Genomic DNA, 21568 nt, shown 5'->3' on the forward strand with positions numbered 1-21568 from the left:
TCTGACCTCATCGCTAGTTATAGGAGGAGTTTCTGTATCCTGTTCATTACTGTTTCTAATGGAGGTATCCTGACTCCTCTGAGTATTGTACAGGTCAGTATAGAATTCTTCTGCTTCTTTTACTATATCTATTTTACTCTTTCTCTCTTCAAATTGAGGTGAATCCTAACCCTCACTAGCCTGTGATCACTGCACTTTACGCTACCTATCACTTCTATATCGTGCACTATGCTGGGATCGGCAGAAAGTATGAAATCAATTTCATTTCTTGTTTCACCATTAGGGCTTTTCCAGGTCCACTTTACGTTGCTATGCTTCTTGAAAAAAATTTGCATTATTCTCAGCTTATTCCTTTCTGCGAATTCTACCAGTATCTCACCTCTAGCATTCCTAGAATCGACGCTGTAGTTGCCAATTGCTTCTTCACCAGCCTGCTTTTTCCCCACTTTTGCATAGAAGTCACCCCTGACTACAGTATACTGAGGTTGCACTTTTCTCATCGCTAATTCAACATCTTCATAAAACTATCTACTTCCTCATCATCGTGACTGGATGTTGGAGTGTAGGCTTATGCTACCTTTAATCTATACCTCTTATTAAGTTTGATTACGACTACTGCTACCCTCTCATTAATGCTGTGGAATTCGTTGATGTTGTCCGCTATGTCCTTATGGATTAGGAATCCCACCTAGTATTGCTTCTTATCTGGGAGACCTCTATAGCAGAAGACGTGGCTGTTATTCAGAAATGTATAAGCCTCACCAGTTCTTCTAATCTTACTAAGGCCGATGGTATCCCAAACAATGTCTGATAGTTCCTCAAAGAGTCCTGCTAAGCTAGCCTCACTCGACAGAGTTTGGCTGTTAAAGGTTGACAGGGTCAGTTTCCATTGGCGGCCTGTCCGGACCCAGAGATTCTTAGCACCCTCTGCTAAGATACTTTGCTAATACAATTGCAATGGCAATTGTGTCCGCAAAGTATGAAACGGTATCTCGGTGCAAAAATACTTAACATTTCAAACGAAAGCGCACATGCCCTTCCTCCAGAGGGGGCCTCGCTTCCATATGGAGAATCAAGATCACACATGCCTTCGTGTCACACAGACACGTTTCCTGCAATGTGACCGATTATGGCATGTGAATTCGGGGAATCATCCAATGCAGAATATGCAATACTACCACTGAAAGCACCATGCTGAATAAAGAAGAAAAAAGTGGGGCTCATGATGTAAATGTGGTACTGTCCCTCAACTATGGTATGGTAGAAAGCAGAGGAGGAATTCTGTGTGTGGACACTTGTCACATTTCTCAAAGCAAAGGGAGAGGGTGTCAGTTTATGCGGTGAAGTTTGCCTCCTGGCAGCATTGCAACACGACATTTCAATTTCTACTATCTCTTCTAATTGTGAAACAATGAAAAAGAATGATTTCAGTGAAACACTTCCTTGACAGCGCCTTAATGCTTTCAGCGTGTAACCAAAATTTTTTATGGGACCTGGTGAAGGGCCCTTTAATAATTTACAATGTATTACAATTCTTGTTACTATAGTTTTGGTACCCAGGAAGTGGATGCATCGTAATATGACACTGCACTGGCTCACTCAGTTTGTCTGATTGCTGCAAGCAAGCACAGCCTCATGAGGTGTGTACAGCACTGTAGTTTATTTTTTTATGAGCAACACTTTCATACCTCACCCCATTGCTACACAACCTCAGCAATTTTTGCTATGTGTCATGACATCGCATGAATGTGAACACCATGTCTGGCATTGCGAGACATTTGTATTGTCCAAGTAACTGAATTTATGTTTGTACTTGGCATGCCTTCTACAGTTACAAATTCTTTTCACCATCTGTACAATGTGCTAGTGACTCTACAATGGCCTGTCTTGCTCGCTGTTGGCTTTAGTGCTTTTATTTATTTGCATAGTACCATGTTCCACTAATGAAACTGGTCAATGCTTCTACATACTAACCTTGTGTCAGCCTCTCTGATAATTGTCACATTCAAAGCCCAGTGTTAGGGCTTCTGATTCCAGAGCACTGGCTTGCTGAAGCACGTCACTGCCACTAAGCAAGTGAAAAATCTACAGAGGAAGACGGCTACCAAACTCTGTTGAGGCACAAATTAAAACCAGTTGGGTTTCTGTTTTCTTTTCTTTCTTTTTTTCTTTAGTATGTCAGACTTCATCCAGAGCTTTATGCCAGAGGCAGTACAATTTAGCCACATGTAATCAGGAGTTAAGCGGAATGTCATCTGTTCAGGTAAAAGCATTATTCGTACATGTCACTGACCATTGTAAAGAAACACACAAGATTGACATTGGTCAATGACCTGTTGTATGAATAATTTAGCCCCATGTTAATCACGCTGATGCCCTCTATGAAATATGGTCAGATGTGTGCAGGCATTCCCCTCCATCAGAAGCCACATGTCTTGTCCTTCCCCTTTGCACACACACACACAGTTATTCGGCCATGTCGCTGTACATAACCTCAGAAAGTGTCATGGAGGAAGTGCACATAAGTCATTGCGAGAAGTGATTTTTTGGATAAAGAGAGAGAGAGAGAGAACAAGGGTAGGAAAGGCAAGGAGGTCAACCAGAACAGCATCCGGTTGTTACCCTACACTGGGGGTGGGGGAAAGGGGAATAGAAAGAGGAAGAAAGGGAGAGAGTAAGCACTGAGTACGTGTGGGAGGGACACCGTACACAAGGACACTATATACGGTCTCTTAAGCCCGTGCACTTCAAGTACTGTACTAGTGCACGAATCGCTTTTCAAGCCAGTGACGGGTGTGGCCACGGTCCGAGTATCTTTGACTCGGTGAACGGTCTCGAGTCCAGTCGGCGTAAAGTTGCCCGCAGAGAGAGGCGTTGGACATCGTAGCGAGGGCAGGTACACAATAGGTGCTCGATGGTCTCCTCGCACCCACAGGAGTCGCACATCGGGCTCTCGGCCATTCCCATACGGTAGGAGTATGCGTTCGTGAACGCCACTCCCAGCCACAAGCGACACAACAAGGTTGTTTTGCCGTGGGAAAGGCGAGATGGCAGTTGTAGCCATAGCGTGGGGTCCAGTTTACGTATTCTGCAATTGAAGGCACTTGAAATCCAGAGATCTTGGGACTTTTTGCGCGCAAGTAGGCGAAGTTCTCTGGCAGCGTCCGACCTCGCCAAAGGTGTTGAACGCGTCTTGGTATCTTCGTGGGCACACCGGGCAGCCTTGTCAGCTAGGTTGTTGCCGACGATGCCACAGTGAGCATAAAGAATTTTACTAGACCACAGCACTTTGGTTAGGAAGCATTTTGGCTTAAATTTCATGTAATGTCATGCTTTCAACTTTTCCAAAAATGTACCAGATGTTACAAGCACGGTAGATTTAAACCTTTCTCTACCAACAATCGTTTTTTTTTTTCTTTTCTTCAAAAATTTGGAAAATTCTGGCTTATTTTATAACAAATAAGTATTCTACTTCGCAAAAATGCACGTCCCGAAGTTTAGTTCCACAGTGTTTATCTTCTTTCAGCTAACAGTTAAGTGACTCTTAATGCTAGTCACATCTGTCCAGCCATGTAAAGCAGGAAAAAGAAATTTGCTTGACTGTAACTATACCTAATTCTACAAAATTTGTATTGGTGGAACAGATTGTGCTATTTAATGGCAGTCTAATATTGTGTTTAATTGCATTTGCTTTCATTATGAGCAACCATAGTGGAAACGATTTTTTGCATTGCATTAATTTTGAAATGGTTGGATAATACCTACAATTTTAAAAGCCAACTCCAGTGATTTTGTTATCTTGCCAGAGAAGTAGTTGTATTATATTTCTCTGTGCCTCTTGTCACATGTAACATTGTTCAGTTTGTTGACAATTCAGGATAATGTTAAGCAAAATACACATCAAAACCCAAGTTGGAGCAGCTAAGCAAGCTGCCTCATATGGCATCACTGGTAACGTTAAAGCAGACACATTGTATGGATGTCATATTCAACTGCTGCAAATTATAAATGTTCTCGAACCGCATGACACTCTTTGCTATGCTTATCAAAGCAATGCTTTGATAAGTTCACATTACTTAAAAAAATAATTGTCAGCAGATAAGTTAAACATAGTTGTTCATGTCAGTCAGAGTTTTGCACCCAGTGTTTAAAGAGAGCCACGCAAAGTAGCAGCAGCACCAGCGCTGCTGCACCCTTGCTGACGTCATGTGAAGCACAGTGGCCAATAGAAATAATCTTTTTGAGCTCACGGATTGTGAGTGTGTGTGCAGATAATTAAAATGCATTGTCAGGAAAACTACAGAACTCTCACTTGTGATGTTGGGCGTACATGACAAAAGTGCCAGAAGAATGTGAGCGGATCCACACGCCTAAATAAATTGCTTGAGTTACCCAGTAAGTCTTCAATTTACATGTTAGTACTACAGTAGTTCCCATTTTGGCTATTCATGATCTTCTGGCCTCCAACCTTCACACTTCTTCTTTTTCTTTGTGTACCAACAAATTCAATTTCAAATTCAAGTTCACCAGTCAATTAGAATCTGAGTAATAAAGGAGTACTGAGATGACATTTATGACTTTTTTTTTATCCTGTTGTAAGATCAAAATGCTAAGCCCTAGAAAGAATACTGGGAAGCGTTGGAGCTTGCTAAATAATCTACTCTAATACTTGTTTTTACAAACCAGTCCTAGTGCCCAGGAGGTGGATGCATGATGATGTCATGATCTGCAATATCTGCAGCTTTTACGTGCGAGTGCAGCCATAAGGAACATACACAGCACCCTTATTTCTTCTTGGGCCACGTCTTCATACCTAGCCTCATTGCTATGCAATGTCAGCAAATTTTTGGTCTATGTCTTTACATTATGATGATGTTGATGACACGAAGTCTGGAGTACTGAGAGCAACGTTATTATCAAATTAAAACATCTTCTTTCCCAACCTTCATACTTGCTATGTGTCATCCTTTTACATGCGAGAAGCATGCTGTGGAATTTCTGCAACTTTGAAAATATGTGTCAGTACTTCTTTAAATTAACAATGCGGTTCATCTTTGATCAGAACAGTACACATGAGGAGGAAAAAAAAAGGAAGGAGGATAACCTTTATTCGGCAAGACAATGGAAATAAAAAAAAATGAATCTTGTGGTCCTGCTAGGATTCGCAACCAAAGGAGGCAGCCACTCGTGGTTTATGGCATGTAGACTATTTTAGTTTTTTAATATATAGTTCCATTTCATTTGCTTCATGCCAGGTGCTTTATGTGAATGTGGTTTGAATAAACAGCAAAAGCAGAATCAATTATTGCTGAAAATGTTTGAATTGCCTGGCCAGTGCATCCAAAGGGCACTAGGGTATACCTCGATCCTTTGTATGATTACGGCATGAGCAATCATCTTCATAACATTTAGCCAATGAAATTGTTATCTACCATCCTGTTAGATTTTTAAGCCTACCTGTTTCAAGGAACTTTGTTTATATTCTCACATTAATCTGTCTTTGCTGCTGTCATGTGCAAAATCAAATTTCTCCAATAGCGCAAAGCTAACTTGTGCTATTGGATTGTTCATTGATAGTGGTGTTTGTGGCATTCTGTCATGCTGTTGTGCTGCGGGCAGCTTTAAAGAAGGGGGGGAGCTGAACTGCCATATTTACTATTCCCCCCATCACCCCCCCTTCCTTCCATCATGTAGTGCTAAGTCATGGAGTGTCCTTGTGCACCCACCATCAAAATGGATATTTGTGTTCTGCCCTCACTGCAATGCTTACTGAGGAAGCCTCATGGGCTTCCTTCATAGCTTTATAGCTCTGTCCAGATGGGCAGTAAGTTGCTCTTTTTGGTCTTGCAAGGCTTCACATTCCAATATTCCATGCACCTGCACTGCTGTTTTCAATGCACTGCAATACATTTGTCGAATGCCCTTGTTTTATGGCAAGAGGAGGAGGTTTGTGTGTTTGAGAAGTGGGAGAGTCTGTCAGCTTGTTTATTTCACATATGGTGCTAATTGATGTAAGCCAGCACTGCTAGAAAAGTTGCACAAGCCTGTAGCCTGTTTTCCTTGCCAAAACTGTTCGGCTGGCCTCTTGCCCCAGCCCTGGCAGGAGTAGCACTTTGAGGAGCTTGTCACTACAGAACCTCCCTGTGCAGCAATAAGTGCAACTTAAGTTTGCCAAAAGCAGTTTTCAACAGTTCTGAATGCTCCATATGTGAAAAACTCGCCCATCTCCTGGACCACCTTAGCCAATAGAGGCTTTATAGCCCGGAATTTAAGTAAAAGCAGGTGGTATCACCACTCCCTTCTTCCTTCTTACTATTCTTTACCTTGCATGAAAGTAGTGGTAATTTTAATCAGTATGACAAAACTCAAGGGAACACAAAATTGCACTAAATTGGAACAAACAAGGCATTGCACACATGAAACTGTAACAGCAAAACCTACACAGCTTGTCTATCTTTGCTTATGTTACCCTATGCCTGATGTAAATCACCACTGAACGCCAGTAAACTTGTTCTGCATTGTATATTCCGCAGTGTACTATAATGTAATGGCTGTGATGATAGGCTCACTTGGCATGAGATGGTCTTAGTTGCTGTCACATTGTTGAATGCATGCTGCTGGTATTGTTTGTTGCATATATTTGTGATGAAAGGCTTGCAAACATGTGAGCATTTGATGAAATTTTGTCCCCAAATTTGATGCAAGTGCTGAAAAGCTATTCAACTTTGTGAATCTTATTAATAGCATGCAATCTACTATCATCTCATTTTCACCCATGTGCTCAACCTTTGAGAATGGGCTCCCCTTTGAAGGAAACATCATCTAGGAGTTGCTCTACTCATCTACGACAGCCATAAATACCTTGTGTATTGGAAATGCCCTAATTTCAGACTGTTTTTTTATTGTTAGAACTGCTACTCCAAGTGATGTGTACCAATTACACCTTGAGTGACCAAATGATCTAAAAAAAAAACTTCATTGATATGGACATACTTAATTTGAGCACCAGCAATGGCCACCCGTTGTTGTTTCTTGTGCTGTCCAATTTCACAGGCCTATTATGCAAAAATTCTCCCTGACTGTGACTGAGAATAATAGGCAAGTACTGTTGGGGACCTGCATTTCCTTTGCATTTCTTACAGAATGTCCCTTTCTATTCTGAGTTGTGCACTAATGCCTGTCGTTGATAAATTGTTATTTCCAATATTACTTGCCCGCACAAAAAGATAGTGTGGATGCCAATGTTTGATGTTGTTAAAATGTGCAAGCACGTGTGGAAGTCTAAAAGCAAGTGAAGATGATGTGATAAAGGTGTTTTCTGCTGTGAAGGTCGATGTCTATATAGCAAAGTGGTTGATATTGTGCATAAAATCTAGTTAGCTAGCTTCGTAAGCAGAGCTATATTTAGCAAATTTTTGCATAAACTTCAATAAAAGTAAATAGTTTTTAACAAGTTATGTTAATGTGTGAGATTTTCGATTTGGTATGTTTGTGCAGAATTATGCATTTAAGATTTATGTTCACTTGTAGACAAAATATTGTTTCTTAAAATAAGATGTGCTTTATTTCTACTGTAGTCAAGAGTTCGATGAAAGTTCGTCTGGTCAGGTAACATGATGATGAAGAAATTGCGGTGACTGACCAAGTCAAGGTGAAAATAACACAGAGACGTTTCGGGACCCGTACAGGTTTCTTGATCACACTAAATGAGGGCAAGAGCGGCAAGTCATTTTTATGCCAAAATGTGACGTAGAGAATGGGTGTAGTTGGCAGGCAGATTTCCATCAGTCATGCTGATACTGTTGTCCGTAGTTTCAATAAGTAAAGATTCTAACAAGAGTCGCGTCATCGGATTCTTTTCCTTAGCTATTATAGCAGTATTTTCCAAATCGATGCAGTGATTGCGATTATCGGCATGTTCGGCAAGAGCGTTCGAGGCTTTTTTCTTGTTGGAGACTTTGTTGGAGACAATTTCTATGACTAGCCTAAACTGACCAACTATGAGAACTTGTTTAAATTAAATCCTGGTGATTTATGTGCCACAACCACGATATATTTCTGAGGTACGCTGTCGTGGGAGACGTTGGATTAATTTTGACCACCTGGAGTGCATGTTAATGTGCACCCAATGTTCAGTACCCGGGCGCGTTTGAATTTCACACCCATAGAAATGTGGCTGCCACAGCCATGCTGTGATCCCACTCCCTCAGGCATTTGTTAATTTGCACAGCATTAAACTTAAACAAAGAAAACTTCTGCAGTCATGTGAACATACATGAAAAGACATCTTTATTGACCTTATATGTCATCATGCTTTGTTTTTCTTTTAGACAAAATAGCTGAACAAAGCACTTTGATCACATATTGAAGCGTAGGCTCTTTTCTATAATTTATAGTTCAGCTGTTTAAATTGCACATTTATTAGGTGGCCTTTCTTTATATTTATCTTGTGACTATCAACAAGCAGCCATTTAGCACTGTGGCAGAGAAAATGTATAGGTTATACCAAAAATGTTGGACACACCTGTATGAAGCACCATGGCTGCTTGCAGTGTTGAGTGTTGTGTTGCTCACCATATTCATCTTGATTGATGACTAGCCTTTTTATGCTCCAACAAGTTCTGAAATATGCATAATTAAACAGCAGTGGTTTTTGGAATCTTGCACTAAGTGGGTACTGCTGGTCCAGTTTCACCTGCCACCAATGACGATTGCCTATACACTCACTTTGATTTGTTGGGTTGATGAGGATAAAATGCAAGAATGGCCATGTACTATGCATTGGGTGCACGTTGAAGAACCTCAGGTGGTCAAAATTAACCCTGAGTCCCTCACTACGGCATGCCTTATAATCAAATCATGGTTTTGGCATGTAAAACCCCTGAATTTAATTTAATCTTAAAGACACACTTTGAGTGCAACCTGTCTGTCTGCAACCTGTATCAGTTTTTGGAATTGAGTGGTAGGATACTGCTCAGATGCCTCATAATGTCTGTTCATCAGCAGTCATCTGTAACTTTTCATTTTCCCTTCCTAATTCCAGGCACAAGAAGCGATTGCAGCGCACAGGAGTCATGATGTAGCAGCTATAAAGGGCAGAGAGGACAGGCCAGATGGCAATGCGATTGGTAGGTATTGGTAGCTCCCTGGTTGCACTTGAGATCTGTGACATATCTTGGCACTTCAGAGTCGTGGTATAAATGAATTCTGCCCTTCGAGTGTTTTTAGAATAAAAAAATGCCAGAATGCTCTCGTTTGTGTTAGAAGAGCACAATAGAGAAGATAAGCTGCTTAACATTAGTGTGCTAGAATGATTCTTTTATTTTTATAGTGGTTGCTTGCAATGGTGTGTGTGACACGTGGACAGGAAGAAGACTTAATGTTGAGCCACTTTTGCAATTGTTTTCAGTGTGTAACAATGCCCACACATTTACTGTGTGCTTGATGAAAAATCTATTTGTAAACATACTTCACTTCTTCACTTAGTGTTTTGCAACACTAGAATTCCTTTCAGTTGTGCTCTTCTTCATTTCACTGACTATTGGCCTTTTTAATGCATTCCATATTGTCATAGTAATGTTTCACTACAATTCTGCAGCTTGGATGGACATGGACAGTGATTTAGAACACCTGCCACAGTTGCCGGCCCCTTGTCAACGACTCGCACCACTTGTGGGAACTGGTGACAGCCTGGACATTGACAACAATTTGTAAGTACGTCATTATCACGACTACATGTTACATCTATGCACAGTATAGCGCATAAGGGTCTATTTCCTGAGCCATACTCATTGTCGTCTATGAATGGAAATTGACAAAATGAAAACTTTCATTAATACCTTTATAGCGCTACTTGATAAATACTTGTTTTTTTTTTTTTTTTTCTTATTTAGTCCTAGCCACAAAGTATGCATTGTTGCAAAGTGTCCCTGAAATAATTCTTGTGACTGTGGATATGATTTAAGTGCGGAGAGCTTTCCTTAAAGTTTTTCTACGTAAATTTACTTGCATAATGAGCACTAATTTTTCTGAAAAGTGGAAGCAAAGTTGGGGATGCATTTAACGAGGTGAATTTTATGGGAACATCTTTGAAATAACAAAAATTGAAAAGCAAGACGTTGCAATGACTACAAAGTGCAGTCAATAACTTAGCTTTGCAGTAAATGTTAATGTCTACTATTTGCAAACATTCGAAGCGAGCAGCTTGTCATGCTGCTTCTGCCTTGTAACTATGCAGTCAGGCTTCCAAAAGTATTTCTTCAGTTTTTGAAATACTCTTTCAAGGCCTTCGTTTGAAATATACCATTTTGAAAATTTATGAGAAGTGCATTTTTTATAACCATGAAAATTTATTGCCTTATTTTGGTCATGCATAATTGAAAAAAGTGCTCAATGGAGAAATGTTGAGGTGTCTAAAGTTATTAGTGTGTAGGCAATACTTGAATATGCATGTGTGGTATGAAATTCTCCATATGCAAATAATAATTCACTAACTAGAACATACCACTGCTGGGCTGCACTCTTTATAATTAAAGTTATTTGGCTTCCAGTGTAACAAATGTTAGGAATCAACCTGTATGGAAATTAATTCCTTATATTTAGTGATAAAACTTGCATTAACAAAAGAATCTCAATTTTGATAGTAGGTGCTTGCAGGGCAGAATTTGCACTGCATGAAAATAGCTTCCAGGGCATTTTATTAGTTTTAATCGTCAACTCCTTAGTGGTTGGCACTGCAAAAAATATACTGGCCATCATCTGCATAAATAATAAACCTAGCATCTTCAGTATGCTGGAAGTCATAAACACAAAATAAGAGAGGCCCTACAATGCCACCTTGTGGCACACCTGCAGTAATGGATTTTACCTGTTATGAAACATTATAAATAAGTTTCTTTAGAATTATGAGTATGCTGTAAGAAGTTGTAGGCTTGTACTGTGAAAGATGTAATGCTAAAATTTTTCATTTGATATTTTATGTTTCGGCTAGTCAGAGGCTTGTTGCTTCCATAGATTTACCATTTATGAACTGGCCAATAAAAATGATGTTAACAAGGTAGCTTGTCACACAGGTGTGTACGTGCTCACTTATTTCCATTTACGACGTGTGACTAAAGTTATTATGACATACCTGTTTCCAGTGTTCCTCCATTGCCCGTGTCATCAGTCCTGCATTATGTTTTTTGAATAGAGGTGTTGTGCATCAACATCGCTGATTTTTGTTATAACTCTGCATTGATGTCATGTGTGATGCAGGTATGAATGAATGAAGTTCAGCGAATGAGTGAATTGATAAATAACTAAGTGCATGCTGACTGTTTTCCTATTGGGCTGCTGTGAAATAAGCTGCAAGTTCTTATGCTTCATATAATTAGCAGTACAGTTTACAGCAGAGTGTATGTATGTATTGTGATTGTAAGCTATCATGGCAAGGATGTAAAAACTTTTTTTTCACCCAAATTGGGTAGCATTTTGTTTGTTTTATTTTATTGTTTTGACCTTTATTGTTTGTTGACTGAAAGCTTCATAATCTTACTTCAGGTATGCTGTGGATCCAGGCACCCATGGTGAAGAAATTTGCTCACCACCTCGCCCAGTTGCAACCAAAACATCACGCTCATCAGTTAAGAATCGTAGTCGCAATACGGTAAGGAGGTGACACACTGACATTTTTTGTTATCTCAGGCTTGCCCCATGTTGCGGAGTTGGAAGCAACAGTTTATTTCTCGTTATTCACCCTCAATTGTCCGCAGCTGAAGCTGCTTCTCGATTTGTGACATGCAATACTTTTCCGCCCTGATGTGCTGAAAGGACTGGCAAAAACAGTTCTGAGCAAATACTTGTGCTTCTGATCTTTTGCAAGCTGGAATGCAATTTTGAATCCTCAGAAAAATTAGAACTATGATCATGGAAATAAATTATAGGCTCTACAACTTCTCCATTAAAGATATTGTGTTTAAAGCAGTACTATAAAACTTCAATAAATAATTATTGTTCATTCATTGCTCAAGTCATAGTAAAAAATCCTTTGAGTTGCTCAAGAGGACAGTGAACAATGTCAGTTGCATTCTTGTAACTTTTTATTTATAATAACTTTATGTAACTTTTTATTCTTGGTGCGAGTTAGCTGAAACTATACAAGTTTAAAGCTTGCAATTTCATGGGGTGCAGACTCTACTCGATGTCCAATTTTCTCAGACACCCTAGGAGCTGTGAAAACATCAGAAAAATATGGCAGTCTGAATAAATGAGTGTATGCCCTTTACTGCTCCTCGGTGCTCAAATCACCACAGGCACGTCTGAAATAGCTCTGAAGAGCAGCCAGTACACTTATTAGGTGTATTGGTGCTTGTAATGAGACAAGAGACGGCGGGTGCATACGTGTTTAATTAGGGACTACATGCTGTGTTTTCTTAACATGCTTCACCGCAATACATTGGGTGTGCTTTGCCGCATAGCACCACTGTACTGCGGCAAGGTTGGCTTTTGAAAACCGGCATTATCCAACATTTGACCTTTGCTGTGCCTGCCCTGCTTCGAAGCCATCAGCGAAAATGACAAAGGCAGAGTCAGTGGCATTGCTGGCAGGGGTGAATTCTTTCGATAAAAAATGTGGCACTGAATAGGAGGAACCTTGGTAGCAAACGTCAGAACAGCTAGGCCTGGCGTTGTTGTGATGGCTACGGCTGCCATCGGATCAGCGTGAGAGAACGCTGGTTTGAGGCTGCGAGATTATAAAAATGGCGACAGTTGTAGCTTTGATTAATGCCGTTTCGGACCTGTGACCATAGCAAAAGGTTCGAAAAATCAAACACCTAAGGCTTTCAGCATTCAAAATTTCAGACGTTCTTATACGTGGGCTTTGTGGAATACGTGGAAGTGCTGGGAAGGCATCTGAATTATTGGGCAAGTCAAAAAAATCAATCGTTGACTGTATACGAGTGCCCACAATACATGATTTTAATTCTTAAAATTGGAGGCACGAGGCATGACTACACCTGCAAATTTTTTTCAGGGTTAATCGCGTAGCACAATCAACATGACAATGATTATTGCTGCGCACAAGTGATCTTTCAAGCTCATACTGTCAGCTCGTGCTATAAAAATGAATGCTGCTCACGATACTTAACCCTTTAACGATGGGACATATAAATGCTCAGAAAAAACGTATTTTCTATCTAAATGTGCAAAACACATGACAAATAAACATACTCAACAAAAAGAAAAAAAAATATTTGGTAGACATTTTTTTAGCAATAGAGAGGAAAACCCCAGGCAGAAAACTGGAAGTGGGCTTCACTCCAAGGCAACTAAGGCTTCATTTTGAATTTGTATAGACAGCTCTCATCATATGTAAACTATAGGTGTACATTTCGTTGGCTTTTATCACATCTGTGACACCAGTGCAGCTGGATATCTTGCATCGGCCTGTCTCCTCTGATCTTGCTTTCAAAAGACAGTGAGTAGCGTGCCAAACTTGTTCTTCCTCATCCAGTGTTCTGCTCCAAACCAACAAATGATGCTTGCTGCCTGTCATTCAATGTTGGCCGAAGACATTTAGCCACAAATTTCATACTCAATACTGAAACTCGGCATGAAAAAAAAAAAAAAAGAAAAAAATTGGGTATGTCGCATGTAAGCAAAACACAAGAACAGTTGCGATGCAACCAAAAAGACTAAAAGCCTTCACCGGCATTGTTCAAGTACAGTGTAGTCGAGCTTGCACAAGAACTAAAGATTCCAAAGATGATAAAACATTGAGAATTCATTTGTCAAATCAGACATGCTTGACTTTTTTTTTCTGGCAGCCTCAACAAAAGGGATTTGGACGGCTTTTAGAATTGACTTCTATATGCAGTCTCATAAAGGACTCAGGCTTTTACTGGTTGCAGACAAGCTAAAAAAATAACTATCTTCAGTTGAAGTTTGTCTCTGCAGACGATACAGCGGTTGCGGGCTATAGCCTTGAAAATACAGTAGATTCCCTTTAAGACGAACTCCAAGGGATCATGAAAAGTGTTTGTCTTATCAGAAGTTCGTCTAATCAGGAGTGCTTCTAAAAATGATGTTTGAGTATGCAGGGTCTGTCCAAATACCTTGTATATGAGAACAAATGAATGAAATGGCCTTTCAGGGAAAAAATAACTGCAATATAAGCATTTATTGCACTACTGGTGGTATACTACACATTGCCCTAGTAAGGCATCAGACACTGTTGACTGTTACCCAGTCTGTTATTTTTTTGTGTGCCTGTTGAGAAAATCGCCTGGCTGCTACAAATGCAGACATCTCATTTAATTTTCTAAGATATTCCTCAGTGCCCTCGCATTGTTCGAAAAACTGCACTAAATTATCCAGGCAAGCGTCAGCTGCATTGCAGGTCACTTGTGCAGATTCAGGCACAACATCCATGCTGTCATCGTCAGCAGCAGTTTCTGATGGCAGGTCGAGCACCGCTTCAATTAACGCTTCCAGTGTGTCAGCCTTACATGTTTGCACACCTTCATCAATGCTGACATACGCACTCGTGTCAATGGGGACACCCTTACTGCTCAGCGTAGAAACAATGCTGCTCTCCTCGAAGTTCACAGTAGAGTCCTCACTCATAGTATCGCGGTCATTCTGCACTGAGCTGTCACTAGGCGCCATAAACACCGCATGGTGGAAGGCATTGGCAATGGTCACTTCAGTAACCTGCCCCCAGACACTTGTTAGTAAGTGGACAGCACTTAACAGGTTCACTGTGTACTCTGTACCGCTCTCCATGCAAATTAGCATACTCTACAACAGAGAGCGACGATAGTACCTATTCAAGCTGCTGATTACTCCCCGGTGCATGGGCTGTAGCTTCGCAGTTGTATTTGCTGGTAGGAACTCCAGACGGATGGCAGAAAGTCCGGCGACGTGACCGTGTCCGGGACAGTTATGAACAACAAAGAGAACTTTTCTCTTCTCTCTCTGGAAGCGATGATCCATCTCCTGAAGCCACTGCTCGGAAAGTGCTTGCGTCATCCACGCTTTCGAATTAGCGATGTACGTGATTGGCAGCGTTTTTATGCTTTTAAAGCAGCATGGTGCTTTAGAATTCCCAATCACCAGCAACCTTAGTTTGTCAGTCCAAGTCATATTTGTGCCCACGAGGACCGTTACCCGAAGGTTGCTGTGCTTGCCCGCCACGCAGTTATCACCAGCAAATGCGAGCATTTTGTTTGGCAGCAGCTGGTAGAAAAGGGCAGTTTCGTCCATGTGGTATATATTTTGAGGGTCATATTCTTCCATGAGGTCATTCAGTTTGTGCTGCCTCCAATCGCTGCAGGCTGTTTCGTCCACTGCAGCGGCCTCACCGACAACGCAATGAAAGGCCAGTCCATGCCTTCTGCGGAAACGGTCGAGCCACCCATTGCTGCATGCAAACTCCATATTCAGCCGCAGTGCAATTTCTTCTGCTTTCGCTTTCAATATGACTCCATTCACTGGCAAATTCGCACCACGCGCTCTCTTTACCCAAGCAAGAAGAACATCTTCTAAGTCTTTGTGCGTAGCTGTGCGCATCCTTTTATGCTTCGGCACAAACTCACCATCTTGCAGAGCACTGGTAATCCACACTTCGTCTTTCACAATACCACTCACGGTACTTTTTGCAATGCCGAACTTGCGCGCAATTTCAGTCTTTGAAAGCCAGCTGGTGCAAACTTCGGTCAAAACTTCGATCTTCTCACGAAGTTCAAGCGGCTTTTTCCGAACTGTTGGCTGACTTGCCGTACTAGCAACACGACGAACAGGGCGCACACTAAAACAAACAACGCACACCACAATGTGACGGCGTACGGACCGGCAGGAGACAGCGGGACACGGCACGCACGCGTGCCACGAAGAAGGGATATGCCTACTGCGTAGTTGGCGTAGTTGGCGTAGTTGGAAGTCAGCAAACATTCAGAGGTTGGTAGCACTGGCATGACGGCACTATCACGTGATCACCATTGGGAAACAGCATTGGCTGCTTTTTCTTCTCGCTTTTTCTCTTCGCTTTTTTTTTTTTTTTTTTTTTTAAAGTTTCGCTGGCTTTACTGGCCAGGCCGCACTTGGTCTTTCTCTCTCTCTCCCCCTCTCTCTGCGTCCTGTTTCCTCCCTGCAGTCTGCAAGTTCGGAGAAAGCCAGCGCGACGCAAACCTGCTGCGGCAACAAAGAGGAGAGATCATTGTGGGAGGTGCTGCGGTGGGGGGGAAGGGGAGTAGCACAGCGCTGAAAATGCCTCGTATGAAGGGCTCATCGCATCAGCGCTGTGCAGGGCAGAGGGGGAGGGTCCGGCGATGCGGAGGCAAAAGAGAGAATGAACTTGAGGGCGCGGCTAATTCTTGTAGCCGGGCCGGGAGGAGACAGAGGAGTGACTGAGGAAGGGTGGGAGAGGAGGAGCGGAGGAGCAGTGGAACCTTCACAGAAACACCGACGTGGTTAGGTCTCCTCATCTCCCCGCGTCGCACAGATGGACGACGGCGCAGAAAAGCTTTCATTTTTGTCATTTCTTTTTCTTTCTTTCCCCTAAAGTGCTGCTCGGATGGTCGAGTAAAGCTGCGTGGGTAAGGCGCGGCCGGCCGTGAAAGTTCATCTTAACCGATTAGCGCGGGTGCAGTGTTCATATTAAGCGGATTTTTTTTTGCATTGACTCTATGGGAAACCAAACAAACGACTTCCACTGTTCATCTTAACCAAGGGTTCGTCTTAAGCGAGTTCGTCTTAACGGGAGTCTACTGTACAGTCATTTCTGTCACACCACCAGCAGCCCTGGCTTTTTGAATTCATATGGAGAAGTGGAATGGGTGGGCCATCAAGGACCTTTTTTTTTTTTTAGGCAGATGGATGGAGTAGCCCTGCATAATTGCTCATAGACAAGCACCCGCAAATATGGCTGCCAGAGTCTATGCAGAAATTTCAATCAGCTTGGCTGTCAGCTGGGCATTCTACAAGTGATATGAAGCCACACAGAGGATGCAAGCTAACAGTTTTAACAGAAGCCACTCAGGCATTTCACTTTGGCCCCTCAATGCAGGTGAGGCAGTCTGGGTCCAATGTATGAACTACCTTGCAACAATGTCAGGTCCAGCCCAACTTCTGTGCTTCTACATCATTGAGACATTGAGGGAAGTTACCCAGTGCTTCAGGAAACATCTCACACTCAGCCTGCTGGGAATGCAGCTTCTACTAGCATTCCCGCAGAAGTAATGGCCCAGCCAGTTTTCACAAAGAACCAAGCAGCTTTAAAGGCTCCTGGTGATACACCAATGGCTGACAAGAGGGTCAAAGTTGTTGGCTTTAGCCTCAACACCTGTACCTGGATGTACTGGGAACTCGTCAGAAGTTGGCTATTTGTCTTCAGGCTATCCAGAATGTGTCTCAAGATTGGGTTGCACCACTTGAACACCAAAGAAGCCAAACTTGTGAAGTTTCATTGGCTCAGGCCAGGTTAACATAGGTAATGTGGCTAGGTTGACACAGAAAATGGTTTGGTGGGGTCAGAGCACTTGTTCATGACAATTATGAGAGGGCCATTCAAAATACTGTAAGCTTTGGGTTAGTGCGAAGGCTTAAAGACAGCATGATTTGTGTTGCCTTCAGAATTGTTGCTTTGCTTTTCTCAAAATTTTATCTCTATCATTTATTGACCTATTCAAAGAATGTATGTTGCATTTAGCAATATCGCTACCAATCTTATGTTTTCATTATTCACCATTTGCTTAAATGTGCATTGGAGGTTTTCTGTGGAGACTTAGTTATGCTATATACTGTATATATGTATAGTGTTTGATACGTATGCATACCTGCCAATTTTACAAATGTGTCTTGCTTTACAAAACTTTCATTGGACACATTGAGCGAACCAAGATTTGACTCACAGTGGGCACAAGTAGGAGACATGGACAAATTGCTGTGGTTCCACAGGATCACAGTGATAGTGCTGGGGATCGTGTCACTTCTTCCCAGTAATGCTGAATGTGAACGGATATATAGTACTGCAAACAAGACCTCAACAGAGCAATGCTCATTGGTATCTGACCATGCCCTTGGTCATCTGATGGTGAAAGAACACTAGAGGGGTAATTGCTTCAAGCAAGTTTATCCAGACCAGTTTTTGAAGCAGCAAAGTCGGCAACAGAAAAATCATTGAGCACACTGTGATCTAAAAACAGTGTGTCACTTCTCAGTCTCTGCTGCTCATGTCCCGCATCTAGAAGTAAACCACCATTAATAAATTATGTATCTATGTATACCACAAAAATTGTGCGCTCATGGCAGACATTTTTTTTAAATGCATGCTATTCAAGTTCCCCTCCCCTCGTGACATATGTCTGTCTCTTTCTTTGTGGTTGTATGCTTGCGCTACATTATGCCATTAAGTGGACACCAACTAGCCCAAGCAAAAATAAATGCTCTACACAAACCTGGAACGAAGGATTGCGAAAATATATTTGTGCCAATTTTCGGCTCTGAAGAGCAGCTGCCCTCCTTAAAATGTTACAGGTTCAGCACATGGTGTACTGAAAGCGGTGTACTGACATGGTGTACTAAAAGATAGAACTATCTTCTGCTGCACTTCTCATTCATAGCTCAGATATTGCTTTTGGACAATGCCCTTGCGCTTTTTTCAAACTACAACTGCGGAAAATTGCAAAGGGTGCTTGTCACATGTTTTGTGCAGGGCATGCAGGATACATCCTTGCTTTCTTTCCTGTCTTTTCTTTTTTTTTTTCGGAGTACAGATAGCAGTGTATTTAGTGTGAGTCACAGAGTGACTCACAAAGACAAATATTAAGATGGATGCTTCATTGTGTGTAGTGTGTATATACAGGCATTGTCTCAAATTTTGTCACACTTTATGTTTATGAACGTCCAGATGAGAGAGAGAGAGAGAGAGAGAGAGAGAGAGAGATTGTGATTGTGAAGAGCAAAGGCAGTATTTTCTGCAACCCTTTAGGGAAGAGAGGGAAGGTCAAGGCAGTCACAAAAAAGGCCAGCGCCTGTAGTTTTACATTGTTATGTGCAAATATCTATCAGTAGTGTTTATATAACCACTAAATTACAGTCCTTCCAAGATCGGGCAGCGCGCACTGTCTACAGCACGCGCCACTCAATCTCAGAGGCAGCATGTGCATAAGTAAGCAGGTGTGTTCTCTAGTGGGCTGTCCTAATGCTAATGAGTGTCCATCAAGCAAATTTTCGGTTTGATTTCCAGGCCAGAACAGCCGACTCAGGTGGAGCGGTGCGCCGGTCAACGCGTGCAACCAAAAATGCGAGCAAGAATTGAAGCCTTTGTCCCTTCGAAAACACCTCTGCACTGTCTTAGTGTGTCTGCTTAGGCAGATAACATTGTGATTATTGTTTCAGTCGAAGTGTGCCTTCTTTTTTGTACTACGAAAAAAAAAGAAAAAAAGTTCTTTGGGCAGTACTGTGCTGCAGCAAATCTTTTTATGAGGTTGCATGTTTTGTAGGATGTTTAGGGCCTGGTTTGACTTAACTTGTTACTGCTGCATTACACTAATTGTGTGCATTCCCAATGTCTATACATTCTGACTGTGTCCATCTTGCTAATATATATTAGCACATGCTGGGAGAAGTGGAAGCAATATTTGATATTATACCATGCATAATAGGCTTTTCTCTCCCCTGCATTTCCTCCTCTTTCTTTTTTTATATTTTCAAATTTAGGTCATAACAACTTACACTTCTGCAGATAGCTGTGTGGGCTGGGATACCATTAAGACACTCCAAGTGCACTTGCCACCATTTTTAGTGCATTTTTTAGTGCCATAAATGCAGCTTCTTTTGTGCATATCTTAGCCTTCACTATGCAGTTCTTGTCAGTTGAATGCATAAGTAACAATAAACTTGCTGTGATATATATAAATATATATATATTTTTTTTTTTTTTTTTTTTTAGAGGAAAGGGCACATCTGTAGCTGCAGTGTGAACTTGTGGCACTTGCTTGCAGGTATTAGAATGCCTGTGTAATCTCAACTCGAGTCACCTGCATCGCTTGAAGTGCATATATAGTAGTTAAAGTCACACAAGCTAAACTCAGTATTGTGAATTAGTGACATTATAACACTTGAATTCACTTGTTACTAATCAAGTTGTTGCCACGGTTCTTGTTACTCCCGCAGCAATTGTTGACGAGACACTTGTTGGGCATCCTGCCACACTCAAAGGCAACATTTAGGGGGGGTGATGGTTGTGGTTAGAATGCAGTGTCTGTGACTCTGTTTCTGTGGTATGCTCGCAGTGTAAATGCTTGTACTCAGTGTTGCTAGTAGCATAATTAGGAACATGCTCAGTAGAAGCCCATGTCACTTATGTTTCTCCAATTTTTTCTATTGCATTACTTGTGCCTTTGTTCTTATGTGTTCATTAGTGCCACATCTGTGTGTTCCTGAACACCTTTGTCCAAGCCATTTGTGCAAAAATTGTGTGTCTTTGAAGAGGAAGAGTGGCAGCTGTGACTGCATGCACTACAGGATAGTGAGAGCAAAATTTCTATTTTCATTCATATTGCCCTGTCAGCTGATCATATGGAAGTGCATGCATTAAATGGTGTCAGATTGAGGACAAAGTAGAACACTCAGTAATATATATATATATATATATAATGATACAAAATATGTGCATGGCCTATTATCATGTTAAGGACCATTTGTGGTTCCACTTGGATCCTTCAGAACATGCAGGGCTACTGCATACATACCTACGCTTACTGGTTTTTCATTCACAATTCATAAGCTGTATCCCATGCAGGTAAAGCAAACTATCACGTCTTCATCACTCATCTTTAAACTTGTGCTGAGATGAGTGATTGCAGACTGGCTGTGAAAACCGTTTACTAGAGGACAGTAAACTCTAGTCAGTGAGAATTCCTCATGGGTATTGCACCATGTGAACACGTATTTTGTGTTTAGCCAAAGAATATTTCTTGACAACGGTAGAAAAACACTGGCATAAATTTGCTCGTATAGTAGGACCACAAGTGCATTTTTTTAACCATTTTCCTATTCTCGATGTTTTTCATATTGTCATGAAAAATACTGTGTTCTGTTTTCATGGTGTGCAATATACCCAACTGTTTTTGAAAATAAATTGCGTATTATGTTACTCCTGTGTCGTATGAAACTCTTTGTCAGATGTTATTATGTGATAAGAATACTCAGTTATGCATTAAGTTTTCAATAGCCTTGATTTCTGCAATATTAGAACAGCTTTCATTATTACAAGAGAGCACTGGAACACTGCCATCATAGGCAGTTTATACAGAATATGTTCAACCACACTGATCACAAGTTAGGAGACACCATGTTCAGCAGTGAGAATATGGTATCAACAGTCCAGCTTTTCTAAGCTAGGAGCACGCAATGACTGAAATTAAAATGGCATTTGGTTACTATTACGTCTTTGTCAGCGGAGCACTGTGTTTTAGAATTGCTTCAGTACACCCATACAAGATGAAGGGATCATAAAAAGGTGGAGACTTGAAATTGTGTCAGCAGTGGATGAGCACGGAAAGCCTTGAACTGAAGCCAAGTT

General features: G+C 41.4%; 1 protein-coding gene across 3 annotated transcripts in view; it reads left to right on the forward strand.

Moving 5' to 3' along the window:
* The window catches only part of LOC126543932 (receptor expression-enhancing protein 1-like), a 54845-nt gene extending 33706 nt beyond the window's left edge, over positions 1–21139 (forward strand). For all 3 annotated transcript variants that reach the window (XM_072287343.1, XM_050191091.3, XM_072287368.1), the window contains 4 exons: positions 9044–9128; positions 9599–9710; positions 11542–11647; positions 19229–21139. In XM_072287343.1, the coding sequence (XP_072143444.1) occupies positions 9044–9128; positions 9599–9710; positions 11542–11647; positions 19229–19300 (375 nt within the window). In that variant the 3' untranslated portion in view covers positions 19301–21139. The remainder of the gene's footprint in view (positions 1–9043; positions 9129–9598; positions 9711–11541; positions 11648–19228) is intronic.
* Positions 21140–21568: the final 429 nt, after the last annotated feature.

Source organism: Dermacentor andersoni, chromosome 1, assembly GCF_023375885.2.
Source record: "Dermacentor andersoni chromosome 1, qqDerAnde1_hic_scaffold, whole genome shotgun sequence".
Taxonomy (NCBI): Eukaryota; Metazoa; Arthropoda; class Arachnida; order Ixodida; family Ixodidae; genus Dermacentor; species Dermacentor andersoni.